We start from the raw sequence: 14,855 nt of genomic DNA, 5'->3' as shown, positions 1-14,855 counted from the left end.
TGTTTGAAATCTCAGCTCAGGAATCACCCTGGGCAGGTAACCTTCCCTAAAACTCCTTCCACTCAGGTGTAATATTTTTTCTGCAGTCCATTATGTGATCTTACATCCTCAGTATACCATATGGCACTGAGTATTTCAGAGGCAATATCGACTAGGTGCTGTCAGAAACAGACCATGCAGAAAAAGGTAGCCCTCAATAAAGAGGGGATGACTGGATTTTCTCAGTAATTATTAGACACAATGAAATGAGCATGATTTCTAAGATGTCACAATTCCACCAAGTGAAAAGAGAATATTTTCAAAAAGGAAGAAAAGCCTGGCATTTAATTCTTTATTTGTAAATTATTTGAAATTTACAGAAAACTATCATTAAAAAAGAATAGTACAATTAATACCTACATACTGTTCACCTAGACTCAACTGTGGCAGCAACATTGTGCTCAGTTTGTTTCACTGCCCCCCTCTCTCCCTCTCATCATTTGAACACCTCATGACCTTTATTTCTCTAAATATTTTATTATGCATTTCCTAAGGTTATGAATACTTTTTCACAAAATTAAAGAGCAGTTATCCACTTCCAAAAATGTTACATTACTACAACACAATTGTATAAGAATTTTGGGTGGACAAGGATGGCAAAATAGAATTTCCACACAGTGGAAGAATTCCTCAACATGAGATAAAAATGAGATGAGACATCATGGTATGAGAGTTTAAGGAACAACACGGGGATAAAATCCTAAGTACCTGATGGGTAGAGAAAAGGAAAATAAATCATTATATCCAAATGTCCTACTTTATGATTTCCTAAAGAACAATTCTCACAGTTAACATTTTCTTCAGAGCCCCCATGACATCCTTATTCCTAAGACTATAGATTAAAGGGTTCAGCACTGGAGTGAGGATGGTATAGAAGACAGATACCATCATGTCCTTCTCAGGGGTATGGTAGGAGCTGGGGAGCATGTAGGTGTAGATGGCAGCCCCATAAAAGAGGATGACCAGTCAGGTGGGAAGAGCAGGTGGCAAAGGCCTTCTTCCGGCCCTCTGCCGAGTTCATCCTGTGGATGGTGAGAAGATTAAGTAAATAGGAGCTTGAAATGACCATCACAGGAATGAGGAGCATGAGGACACAGCATAGGTACATGAGGGTCTCATAGAGGGAGGTGTCCGAGCAGGACAGGACCGTTACAGCAGGGACTTCAAAGAAGAAATGATGAATCTCCCGGGATCCGCAGAAGGGGAAGGTCATGGTGATGGGAGTGAGCATGAAGCCATCCACTGAGCCCAGGAGCCAGCAGCCCGATGCCAGGAAGAGACACACCCTATGGGTCATGAGGACAGGGTAACGGAGAGGATGGCAGATGGCCACGTAGCGGTCATAGGCCATGGTGGCTAGAAGGAAAAATTCCGAACCTACTAGTTTCACATAGAGGAACATCTGCATCCCACACTCAGGGGCTGAGATCTGATTCACACCCATGACCTGGTCCAGGAGCATCTTGGGCACAGTGACAGAAATGTACACCATGTCCATGAGAGACAATTGACTGATGAAAAAGTACATGGGGGTGTGGAGGTGGGCGTCACAGTGTATCAGAAGGATCAGGACAGCATTTCCAGACAATGCCATCAGGAAAACCACAAAAATGACCACACACAGTAGAGCTGGATGTTTGGATCATCTGAAGAGTCCCATCAGGATGAAATCTGACCATCCAGTGTGGTTGGCCATCCAGGTGGTGTTGGCCATGAGGTTTCACCTAGGCCACCAAGGAGAGTTTTGGAGTTAGTGTAATGCATCCCTTTGTACCAAGTGTTTAGTGAGTACTCACGTTCGTGTATGCCGATTGTGCTACCTGAGTAAGTCTCGTGGGTCTGGATATTTTAGTATATAAATGACATATAACAAATTTACAAAAAGAATTCACAACTATAGGCCAAAAGAATTGGTAACTAATAGTAAGGTTGTCACGGTTCAAATTAATAAACTTTCCTCATAGTGTCATTTATCAACAAGTGCTGGAAATTTGCAGAACCACCCTCCTCTGCTAACACAAATGTGACTCATTGAAAGATAAATCAAACTCGTCATTTCTAGAGTTTTTGTCATAGAGGGCTGGATTGAATTAACATCTCTGGTTTAAGAAAATAGGCATCTTCAAAATACTCAGGGGTATATTTGATATAAGAAAGATGTAGCAAGTAACTAAAGCGTAACTTGGAAAAGTTATACCAGATGTTTGAAACTCCTCCCCCCATAGGATCGGGCCATGCTGTGAGGCTCTGTGATTGCATGAAGCGAGCCTCACATTCTCGTGAGCAGGGAAGGGTCCTCACACACGACTGACCCTTTAGACATTGATGGACATGAGTAAGGAGCACACACACAGACCCCAGCCATAGGTCCATCTTTTTCTCTATCTGCCATTCCTTTCTCCAGTCTACATCAAAAAGAAAAAATACCATGTTTGAGCTCAGGTGTGACGAGGGTAAAATGAGGAAACGTAATGAAAGTGCTTAGAATAGTACGGTTTCTGATGAACACATATACTCTTAGCTTAAAGAGTTAATATCTACATTATTCTCCACAACCTACCTAAGATGGTTGCTACTATGATTATTATATAAGATGCATTAACTTCCATTCTCCAGATGCAGTACCTGTTCATACATTTAAGTTGATTTTCAAAATAAAAATGGCAGGTCTGCAAAATAAAGCATATGACCCACTTGAAAAAAACAACTTTGGTTTTTATATTTGTGTGTTTATGTGTAAATATTCTGGTTTTATGTAAATATAATGTAAACATTTATGTAAACATACACAGGTGAATATATAACTATATTCTACATTTCTTATTTTAACCTTGGTTATGCAGAGCTTTTTGGAGAATCCCATGTCCTTCCTGTCTAGTATGTGGTCCTCCAACCTCATCTCCTTATAGCTCCCCTCATTTTAAAGCTCATTAAATCTCAGCAAGGAAGAACTAGAATTTGGAGGGTCACTGCTGTTTATCAGACAAAGCTTTAGTTGGTTTTGCAATCATGTGCTTCACTGCCTGCCACAATCAATCTTTCATACACACTGAGAGGCAGGGAGGAAAATCAAACACTGAGATGCCTCTGACTTCAACTCAGTTTCCTTCTCCACCGTGACACTCACAGCCTGTCTGTGTTATATGCTGAAGATGGATCAAAGATGAATTGAACTTCAGTGCACTTAAGGAGGTCACAGTGAGTCTATTCAGGGAAAAATGATTTTGTAAATGTGATTTAAAGCGGAATTTTAAAATAGCTACAAAACAAATAAGGGCAATAGACACAAAATATATCTGGCCTTTCTGAAATACTCCATAACAGTTTCTTCCACGTTTTCTCCGAAAGAAATTAAACCTTTCCAACTTTTCAACTTCTGACATGTTAAATGTTAAATTTTGATAGCCCTAGTCAAGAATAAGGACAGAGTAACTCCTCTTTCTGGGAAGACTTTAGCTGTGGTTATGATGCAGGGACATTTTAGAATGAATTTACAAGTTTCAAATACATTTTGTATTCTTATGACTATAAAAACTAGTTAATATTCAATTCACCAAAAGTTCCAATATGCTGGGATGCTTTGATGCTTTAATATAAATACCCAACAAATCTGAGACATTTTGTGTGTCTATATATTTCTATACATATTAATAGATAGGTAGGTAGGTGGGTAGATGATCTGTATCAATTACGGTCCCCACTGGCAAATGGTGACTGAGATCTGTGCACAATTTTAAAACATTCCAATAAACTGCAAAACACACCTGCTGATCTCGTCTGTATTTGTGGCCAAAGTGAAGCAAGGACCAGAGTGACCAGCACATGTGAAGCCCTAAAACGTATTTGCTCAGTAAATTCAGGGGAAGCAGGAGGGCAGGGAGATGCGGGGTTTGCTAAGCAAATCTTTGTGCTGCACTTTGGTAAATGGGGATCACTATCATGAAGCCACTCAGAAAGCTCACCCAGGACACGGGACAGATATGGAAACACTGTGTCCACACGTAGTGACTGGCCCCCTGTTCATTCTTATTCTTCTCTATCCGCTTGTTTGAATTTTATGTAAATTGCTTAATGCATGTTTAACTTGGGGATTTATTATAAGTATAAATGGAGTCATATCAAATCTTTATTTGAAGCAGACACCATCCCAGGAATTGTTCTAATACCAATATTAAAATTGTTTAATACTTTACATTTCTTCTTTCCCAAGAGCCTACGAGTTACTTCATATTATTTTCTCTTTATACATATTATAAAAATTCAGGTTCTCAGGGTGCCTGCCTAATATCACACACCTAACCTGAGAAAGAACGCATGTCTCAGCCCAAGAGTGGGACCCAGAGCACGTGACTCTGCCTCAGTTCTCTAACGGACACCATCCTCCCTCCGCAGTCTACACTTGGGTTTAGGCCACACTCTGTGGGTTTCATCAGGGAAATATAAAATGATTGAGACATTGTTTCTAGAGTTTTGTAACCCTCAGAAATCATCCCCACTCAAAAGAAAATCAGTCACTTTTCCTCTATAAAACTTTAGTGACAGGAAAAATAAATGCATCTTTGTATAAAAATCCCAAAATATAGAAAAAGATTTTTTCCATAAATGGAAATTAAAAATCCATTTACAATTATGTCACAGTAAATAAGTGTTATACAGAAGTTTTAAGAAAGAATCACAAGTGTTTTTCTCCATTAAAAAATTAAGACAAAATGAGGAAATACTGTGAAGAACTAACAGAATGTTTCAGAAGCAGAACAAGTGGAGAGCCGTGATTACCCTTTTATTTCTATCAGTACTGCCTGTCTGGCAGAACTCACCAACAGACGCTGTCTTGAACCTCACCGAGACGAGCTGGTGGTGTGTGGTCAGGTTAAGAGCACAAAGAGAAGTAAGGAGGTGACATCATGCCTGGTTTTACCATGTCCACCAGGGGAGTGGATGAAAGCTTTCCGTTGACACATCACCTCTGGGATTTGAAGAAGAATGCAATTAAGAGAGCTAAAGAAGTCAGTAGGTAGCTCTCCTGAACCATTCTGGTTTTCTTCTAATGGCTTTTAAAATTTTTACCTCTGTTTTTAAATGCATACTCTTAACCAATATTTATAATAATCTCAGATCTCATCATCAAAATCTTCTCTATGAAACATGAGTTAATAGACTTAGCCTTTTCCACTTTACAAAATATATTCTATATGTATGTATAGAATAATAAGATGTATATATTCTATATGTATGTATGTATAGAATAATGAGCTAGTCCTGATGAGAGATACGGTGTCTGGGCAAGGGGTTTGTGGTGGAGGAGGTAAAGTTGATTGCTATTTATACACACAGGAATTTGGGGGCTGGGCAGGTTGGCATGGAACGCTGAAACAAATTTGGGACTCCAGTTGCCCAGTACACATCTAGATGAAGATTATGCAGCAAGGCTAGTGCATCCATGAATCCAGAGTTCATAAGAGAAGGCAGTCCTGAAATCATGGGTGTGAGAACCAGTGTGTCTGGAGGAAACAATGGGATTGCACAAGGAAGGAGGGTCAACATCCTATCCCAGAAGCCAGAGTGGGGGAGGCTAAGTTTACACATGATCTCTTCTTTTCCATTGGTCTTTCACTGGATTCCTTTAAAATACCTTGTTTTATTGGGTGTTCCCCTCATGACGATTTTAAACATCTAGTGAAACAATTCTTGTCTTCCTGTATGTTCATGTTCAAAATAGTCAAGCTTTTAACAGTTATTTTTTCCTTTCAGTTGATCTATTTGGCTAGGTTCAAAAGATCTAACTAATCGTACTGATTGGAATACAATAAAATATATTTGGAAAGAGCTGATATTGTTAAAATGTTGCAGATTTTTATAAACAAGCATGATAGGTCTCCCAGGCATCCAAACACTTAGAGGTCGAGTATGGATTTTAAAATAATTTTAATAAAATTCTTCCACAATAATTCAGATTGAGATATTTTTATATTTTTTGAAGAGAATATTTTTATTTAAAAATACTGAAAACGTATTAACAATGACAAGAACTATTGATACATATTTTTTCAACAGTAATATTTATGGTGGAAATCCTGCTTAAGTTTTACCTTTTTTACATTTTAAATGTAAACTGAGAAAATATTTATAAAAGCAAAAATAAGATGTTAAGAGCTATAAACATATAAAACATGTCAAAAATTTTGTAATCGATCCTGAAGACGCCATCAGAGATATAAAGAAATAGAAAGATACATGCCCAGAACAAAGGAAGAGGGGCCATCACCTTTATGGACTGCAGGTCAGGATATCAAGCCAAAGAGGACCTCAAGTCCTAAAATCTACTGAAACTTGCCCTGACAGGTTTCAGGCTTGCTTTGGCTCCAAGATTTCTTTATTACTTCCAATTTCTCTTTTTCAGAATAGGAATGTCCATCCTACACATCAGTGTCACTGTTGTATCTTGACAGCAGATAACTTGCTGTCTGGTTTCACAGGTTTTAAATTAACTTACTGAGTAAAATCCAAGTTGAATAATGTGCTAGAGAACAATTCTTAATACAAAGATTAAAAATATTAGCATGATGGTAGAAGAGGAGCTCCTATAATCATATCCCCTCATAGCAGCAATAATATAGCAGCCAACCAGGCACAAAAGTCTCTTGCTGGGAACTTCTGGATCTTGGTAGGAAGTGTCAAAACTGTGGTGAATCCCAGCACTGAAAAGAGCTATTTTGAGAAGGCAGGACCTCACAAGAAAAAAAAAAAAAAAAAACCCTCAAAAGTGGGTGAAGGATATGGACAGACACTTCTCAAAAGACATTTATGCAGCTAACAAACATTAAAAAAAGCTCATCATCACTGGTCTTTAGAGAAATGCAAATCAAAACCACAATGAGATACCATCTCACACCAGTTAGAATGGCGATCACTAAAAATTCAGGAAACAGATGCTGGAGAGGAGATGGAGAAATAGGAATGCTTTCACAAAATCAGTTTTTAAAAGTAAGTGAAAAGACCAAGAAAAATTCCATAGCTGCGTGTGGAGCGCAGAGTGCTTCCCTACCTCCTGAAGTCACAAAAGATGATGCCAAATCAGGCGTTTTAATTGTGTGTAACTTTAGTAGCAGGGGAGAAAGAGAAACTGAACAAATATTAAGCTAATAGGTAACTTACACTCTAATTATGATTTTTGTAACTTTCCAATATGTTTATGTGTTTGTGTTTGTGTGTACATGATATAATTAGGGGGCAATTCGGAGATTGCGTTATTTCTGTAACTACATATCGATTTGAGGCCAGAAGTTGTGGAATTTAAGACTTTCTTTTCCTTAAGAGAATGAAGCTATACAAAAACCCTCTGTGATGAGGAATTGTGTAAAACCATCGTCATTTGAGTTAGAATTATTTAGGGGAAAGACAAAAAAATCATTTGATTCCCAAAGCACTTTGTTCATTTCCTGACTTTTTAATGATTGCCATTCTAACTGGTGTGAGATGGTATCTCATTGTGGTTTTGATTTGCATTTCTCTGATGGCCAGTGATGACGAGCATTTTTTCATGTGTCTGTTGGCTGTATGCATGTCTTCTTTTGAGAAATGTCTGTTCATATCCTTTGCCCACTTTTTGATGGGGTTGTTTTTTTCTTGTAAATTTGATTGAGTTCTTTATAGGTTCTGGATATTAGCCCTTTGTCAGATGAGTAGATTGCAAAAATTTTCTCCCATTCTGTAGGTTGCCTGTTCACTCTGATGGTAGTTTCTTTTGCCGTGCAGAAGCTCTTTAGTTTAATTAGATCCCGTTTGTCAATTTTGGCTTTTGTTGCCATTGCTTTTGGTGTTTTAGACATGAAGTCCTTGACCATGCCTATATCCTGAATGGTATTACCTAGGTTTTCTTCTAGGGTTTTTATGGTATTAGGTCTAACATTTAAGTCTCTAATCCATCTTGAATTACTTTTCATATAAGGAGTAAGGAAAGGATACAGTTTCAGCTTTCTACTTATTTTTAACTTTATTAGCAACAATAGTAACAGAGGGAATGAACTTACTTCAACACAACCTATCATGTGTGAAAAGCCCAGTTAACATAATAAATGAAAATGTTTCTCCTATGATCTGGTACAAAATGAGGATGTCCATTGTCACCACTTCTATTTAACATGCTACTGAAAGTCCTAGCCAGAGCAATTAGACAAAAAAGCATCAAAATTAGAAAAATATTAAAATCGTTTCTATTTGCAGATGACATGGCCTTAGGGTTTTATATATAAGATTACACCAAAAAACTATTTGAACTAATAAACAAATTCAGTAAAGTTGCAGAACATAAAATGGCACACAAAAATCAGTGACACTTCTGCAAACAATGAGTTATTTGGAAGGAAAATAAGAAAGCAATCCCATTTAAAATAGCAAAAAATAATATATTTAGGAATACTTATCCAATGGGACAGAAGACTTCTACACTAAGAATCATAATACATTAAGAGTCAAAGATATTGAAGGAGACAAATAACATGGAAAGGCACTGTATTCACTGATTTGAAAATTAACAAATCTTCAAATTTGTAGATTTGAAGAATTAACATTGTTAAAAATGTCCTTATTAAGCAAAACAATCTATAAATAGCAATTTCTATAAAATATCAGTGGTATTTCTTTACAGAAATAAAAAACCAAGAAGAAAATACATCTAGAACCATAAAAGATCTCAAATAGCCAAATCAATCTTGAATAAGAGCAAAACTAGAGGCATCACATTTATTTCAAAATATATCACACAAAGATATGGGAATTATCACAGTAAAGAACTGTCATAAAAGAAAAATGGACATATAGACCAATGAAACAATAGGGAGAACAGAAAGCAACCTGAGCATAATTGGCCAACTGATCAACAAAGTGAAAAGACAACCTACAGAATGGGAGAAGATATCTGCAAACCATGTATCTGCAAAGGGGGTAATATCCAAAACTTATAAGGAGCTCAAATGACTCAATAGCAAAAACCAATTACTTTGATTTAAAATAAGTAAACGACCTGGGTAGGCATTTCTCAAAAGACATAAAAATGGCCATCAGGTAAATAAAAAGAGCTCAACATCACTAAGCATCAGGCAAATGCAAACTAAAACCACAACGAGGTATCACCTCTCACCTGTTAGAATAGCCATCATTACAGATGAAACAAGAGAGGGAAAGTGGGGAAAAAGAAACCTTTGAACATCGTTGGTGAGAATGAAAATTGGCACAGCAATTATAAGCAAACAGTATAGTGTTTCTTCAAAGAGTTAAAAATAGTACTATCCTATGATCTAGCAATCATGCTTCTAGGTCATGGTTCACCCAAAGAAGTGAAATCGGGATCTCAAAGAGGTAGCAGCACACCAGTGTTTATTGCAGTATTCACAATAGCAAAAATAGAAAAATAACTCTAAATGAATGAATGAAAATACACATACACATATTAGCACAATGAAATATTCTTTATTTCTTAGCCCCAAAGTTAGTCCTGCCATTTGGGACAACATGAATGAACCTGAACGATATTATGCTAAGTGAAAAATGCACAGAAAGACGAATACCATATATTCTCACTTATCTAAAATAGTAGACTAGCTCATAGAAACAGTAGCATGTTGGTGCCCAGTGATTAGGAGTTTAGGGAAATGAATAAGGATTGGTCAAAATGGTACAAAGTTCAGTCACGCAAAAATGAATAATTTCTAGAGGGCTAATGTACAGCATGGTGACTACAGTTAGCAATAGTCTTGTATACTTGACATCTGTTAAGAGGATAAATCTTGTATACTTGACATTTGTTGAGAGGATATCTTACGTGTTCTAACCACACCCTCCCCCCCACCCCCCAAAAAAATAACTGAGGTGATGGAAATGTTAACGAGCTTGATGGTGGTCATGATTTCATAACATATACATATATAAAAATCAATATGTACAGCTTTCATCTGTACAATTTCTATTCATCAACTGTACCTCAATCAGGTTGAAAATAAGCCAGATGAATCACATACCAAAAAAAATCTGCCATTGTGATTACGGATTTCCATTTTTTCATTTTTTTGTGTATCATGAAAATTTGGTATCAGTTCTATGCAAGATTAGACTTGCAATACTTTCCTGGTTGTTGGTTCCAGTCATCACTATCTCTACTAGTGCTTGTTGTCTCAAATGCTGCATTATTTCACATTAATTGCATTTTTTAAAAAAAATTTTTCATTCTTTGGTTAGTTATTGCCTGCTACATCTTTCATTCTGTTTTTCCCCCCTTGGGCCAAAGAATTTTATTGCCAGTTCAGGGGAAGAGCCCTTCCTTCCTGTCCCCTACCCAGGAGACACCCTCTGAAGGAGGGCAGAAGCCCCGGAGCCTGCCGCCTCAGAGGCCTTTGGAGGTGGAGAGGTTGTTGGAATGATCTCCCTGGCTCTTGAGCAGGCTGCGGTAGGTGGCGACCTCCTGCCCCCGCCGCGACCTCATGTCCACGAGCCGCTGGTTCTCCTGATTCTGCCGCCGTCAGCTCGCACAGTGGCCAACCGGCCCTTCAATACGTCTCCTCAGAGCCCGGATCTGCACCAGCTGGGCCCCAAAGCGCGCCGCAGTTTCCACCAGTGTGGCTTCCAAGGCAGCTTTCAAGCCGAGCTGCGACTGCAGCTCAATCTCAAGACCCTGGAGGGTGCCCCGCAGGTCGGTGACATCGGACCTGCTCATCTGGAGCTGCTTCGTGTGGCCAGCGACCTCCCGGTTCGGCTCCTCAGCCCTGCTGGTGAACCGGACGTCAGCTCCTTCCGGTTCCGCCATGACCTCACATTGGCTTCGCAGGTCACTCGGGATCTGGCCAGATCGGTGCCAGGAGCCGAATCCACCTCCACACTGACCTGGCCTCCCGCTTGGCCCCTCAGCCACCGACTTCCTCCTCGTGGTTGTTTTTCAGGGACGCCAGCTCCTCTTTCAGGCTATGGATCTGCATCTCCAGGCGGGTCCTGCCTAGGTCAGCTCCTCCCGCGCCTGCGCACTTTGATGGCGCCCTCCAAGCGCATGCGCAGAGCTTTCCGTTTCAGGGTTGGCCCGGAAGTCCTCTGCGGCCGCACGGGCGTTGTCAATCTGCAGGACAGTCCTGCGGTTCTCAGTGGTGGCCCCAAGAATATCTTTTCCCGCAGGTCCTCGATGGTCTTGTAGGAGCTGCTGGAGTCACAGGAGGGCCCGGGCCCAGGCCCCTGCTTCTGGTACCAGTCGCGGATCTTCGCCTCCGGCTCGCCATGGTCCACACATTCAGGGCGCACACCTTGTCCAGGCAGGAGCCAAGCGGTGCTGAGGTTCTGCGTGAGCTTCTCATTCCCCGCCATCAGCCCGTCAGATCCAGCCAGGACGCCGCTGTAGCCCCAGGAGGAGGATGAGGACACCAAGCAGGCGGAAGACACCTACACAGCTGCAGGAGCCCCACTGCATGCAGTTTTCTTCTAATACGCCATGTCTTATCAATTACCAAATTTATATTCTGTATATACCCTCCTTTAAGTGCTAAAAAGATGAAGTTTATTTGTTTTGCTCATGAATGCATCCTCAGTTTGTAGAACAGGGCCTGGCAAACTTTGGGGGCTCAGTAGGTATTTGTTGAATGACTGACTTGGGGCCTAAAGGAAGATAACAGAGTCATGGAAAGTTATCTTTGTATCCTTGTACTTACAGATGAAAAAGAACATTCTGAAGAGAGGGAAAGCTATGTCAAAACACTGGATATGGAAAGAACCAGTGATTCCAGGATTGGAGTATGGCCCTCCCAGATGGAGAGACGCAGTGTGGAAAAGGCCACAGACTCCAGAAGCGGTAGCACATGCAGTGGTCAGGGGCAGGGACTCCAGCCTGCTTGCCTGGACTTACATCCCTGTTGAGCACTTTCTAAGCTGCATACCCTTGGTTCAAGTTTCTCAAACCCACAGAATCTCAGTTAAATCAACTGTAGAATAAAGCTAATATTAGGCTGTGAAAATAAAAGTGTTCCATACATGTCACACACTAAAAATGGTGCCGGATCATAAGCACACAAGGTGTTATCGTTGTTAAATAAGTTAATACGAATACAACCATGTGCATACATAAAACTGATTTGAAGTTATATTCTAAGTATATGTCACCATTGGCTTGAACAGGGTAGAAGTGTGAGAAACTTCCATATTTCTCTGGTTAAGAAAGTCTAAATGAACCAATTCTACTCCAAACAGATGTGTTCTGGATAGCCCATGTGTCTGGTCTAATTTGAGGTTGGACTTCTTATGCTCACAGAAAATAACTTGAGAACATTCTAGAAATTCTGATGGAAGAAAAATCTCAACTGTACATTTAGCATCTCTGAGGTCTTGAATGTGTTTAGCCCCAAATGCCTATGGATGAATGAACCTCCTTCCCCTGAGGATCTCCTTCTTGGGGCAAGTCAGGGGAAGCCTCAAAGGCTGTTTTGTCACTTGTGAAATGTGGATGACCTTAGCTTCAACCACAGAGGGTGAGGGTCTAATGAGGTGGTAAATGAAGTCTTTAGCACAGAGTGGATGCGGAGGAACAATCTGAATATGGGGTTATTTCATATTCAGTGAGCCCATGATATCAAAACAAATTTTCTCTCTGGTAGAAGGTGCTCAAGGGTCGTAAACACATTTATTTTCATATTTCTCAACTCCAATCTAAAAAAGGACTGTTGGCCCCGAAGGACTGGACTACAGATCAATGCTATGAGGGAAGAGGGGTGGGGGGAGATAAGTGAACATCTCAAGTGTGATTATAGGAGAGAAGAGTGGACAGAAACCCCCTGAATGGCAACTCAGGGAGTCAGACACCACCACGATGTGCTGATTGTTTATAGGAAGGACACCTAAAGTAAAGAGAGAGACCCTAAGAAGAGAGGACCAACTTAAGTTGTTTCACACTTTAATATGGAGCTTTCTGCATTCTTAGCATTTTTTTCAAAGCCCCTGTGACATCCTTATTCCTGAAACTGTAAATGATAGGGTTCAACACAGGTGTAAGGATAGTGTAGAAAAAGGACACCATCATATCTTTCTCCGGGGTGTGGTGGGAGCTGGGGAGCATGTAGTTGTAAATAGCAGCTCCATAGAAGAGGCTGACCACTGTCATGTGGGAGGAGCAGGTGGTGAAGGCCTTCTTCCGACCCTCAGCTGAGTTCATCTTATGGATGGTGAGGATGATAAAGTAGTAAGACACAGAAATGACTGTCACAGGGATCAAGAGCATGATGACACAGCACAAGTACATGAAAATCTTGTAAAGTGAGGTGTCTGAGCAAGAGAGCTTCAAAACAGCAGGGACTTCACAGAAGAAGTGGTGAATCTCATGGGATCTGCAGAAGGGGAAGGTCATGGTGATGGGAGTGAGCATGAAGCCATCCACTGAGCCCATGAACCAGCAACCTGATGCCAGGAGGAGACATACCCTCTGGCTCATGAGCACAGAGTAACGGAGAGGATGACAGATGGCCACGTAGCGGTCATAGGCCATGGCAGCTAGAAGGCAGTACCTCTGCACCTCCCAACTGCAGGTAGAAGTACATCTGAGTCCCACACCCAAGGACCGAGATGGTCTTCTCTTTGGCCAGCTGGTTCACCAGCATTTTGGGGACAGTGACAGAAATATATGTCAAGTCTATGAGGGAGAGCTGGTTTATAAAGAAGTACATGGGAGTATGCAGAGAGGAGTCAATGTGGATCAGAAGTATCAATGTAATATTCCAAGTCACAGCCATCAAAAATATACTGAAGATAAGCAAGCAGAGGAGGCCAGGGTGTGAGATCCGGCTAAAGATTCCCAACAGGAAAAAGTCACCACCCAGGGTCTGGTTGGCCAGCCACATGTGGTATGATTGCTTGAAGTGGCTTTACCTGGAGGACAAAAGTAAACTTTATGTTATTTATAATCCTGTGTGCGCCACAAACTATGTTTGCTTCACTTCAACTTTTAAAATTCCATGTAAAAATCAGAGTTTATTTCTGACATCAGCTGTGAATTTGCACTAAAAAGAGACAGCACGTTAGATTGTGAATCTGATTCCCATCTAGAATGGGAATGAAATATTTATATTCTCAGTGAAGAGGTCCATACAGCTGACATTAAAATATTTCCTACAGGGAATTATATAGTCACTAATATTTGTTATTTTTACTTTCTGTATGTTCACATTGGTTATTTTTTGTGTGTTAGTATCTTACAGTTGCATGTGCCTGTATTGCCCGAATTCCATTCCCATCGGATTTTAGAGCTAATAATCAATATAAATATTTCTAATTTGACCCTCAAGAGTCATTTCTGCAAAAAAGGATTAGTAATACTTCTTATTAAATATCTTGTTACAAATCTATGAACATACAATTTTTCAATATTTAAAAGCAATATATTAAGCAACCAGTAATTGTAGACATTTTAAACATAAAATTCCAAACCTTTATATAAACAGGTACAAATTTAGTCAAATTTCTTTAAATGTATTAAAGACACTAGTACAACTTGTCAATTTTTCTAAATGATTTAAATGCTTTTACACACAAGTGATTTATAAAATACTTTTTACTTCCACTTATCCTCTTACAAAGACATTAATCTTGTGATTTATTTATTCATATTTTCATGATTTCCATCAAGATGTTCTGATCCATTGTGGTTCTGCCAATCTTTTAAGATATCAAAAAAATTATGGCTATATCCTCAGGGGTCCCTGAAGTTGCAATATTTTAAAGACTACTGAAGCATACTAGTGAGAGGGAGGAAAACATAGAACAAGGAATTCTACCTGTAACTGGCTGTGAACAATCAA

General features: G+C 39.8%; 2 protein-coding genes and 1 pseudogene across 2 annotated transcripts; all 3 read right to left on the bottom strand.

The window, feature by feature from the left end:
• Positions 1-807: 807 nt before the first annotated feature.
• On the bottom strand, positions 808-1,753 carry LOC707109 (olfactory receptor 2T5-like). Its single transcript, XM_015129037.3, is given in 2 exon segments — positions 808-1,003; positions 1,005-1,753. Coding segments are annotated over 2 exon segments (945 nt in total).
• Positions 1,754-10,404: 8,651 nt separating this feature from the next.
• LOC144338716 (keratin, type I cytoskeletal 19-like) lies at positions 10,405-11,382 on the bottom strand (annotated as a pseudogene).
• A 1,576-nt stretch (positions 11,383-12,958) lies between these two features.
• On the bottom strand, positions 12,959-13,898 carry LOC100431025 (olfactory receptor 2T10). Its single transcript, XM_015129554.3, is given in 2 exon segments — positions 12,959-13,561; positions 13,563-13,898. Coding segments are annotated over 2 exon segments (939 nt in total).
• Positions 13,899-14,855: the final 957 nt, after the last annotated feature.

The sequence above is a fragment of the Macaca mulatta genome, chromosome 1 (assembly GCF_049350105.2).
Source record: "Macaca mulatta isolate MMU2019108-1 chromosome 1, T2T-MMU8v2.0, whole genome shotgun sequence".
NCBI lineage: Eukaryota > Metazoa > Chordata > Mammalia > Primates > Cercopithecidae > Macaca > Macaca mulatta.
Note: the sequence above shows the minus strand (reverse complement) of the source record. Positions and strands in the feature narration are given on the sequence as shown.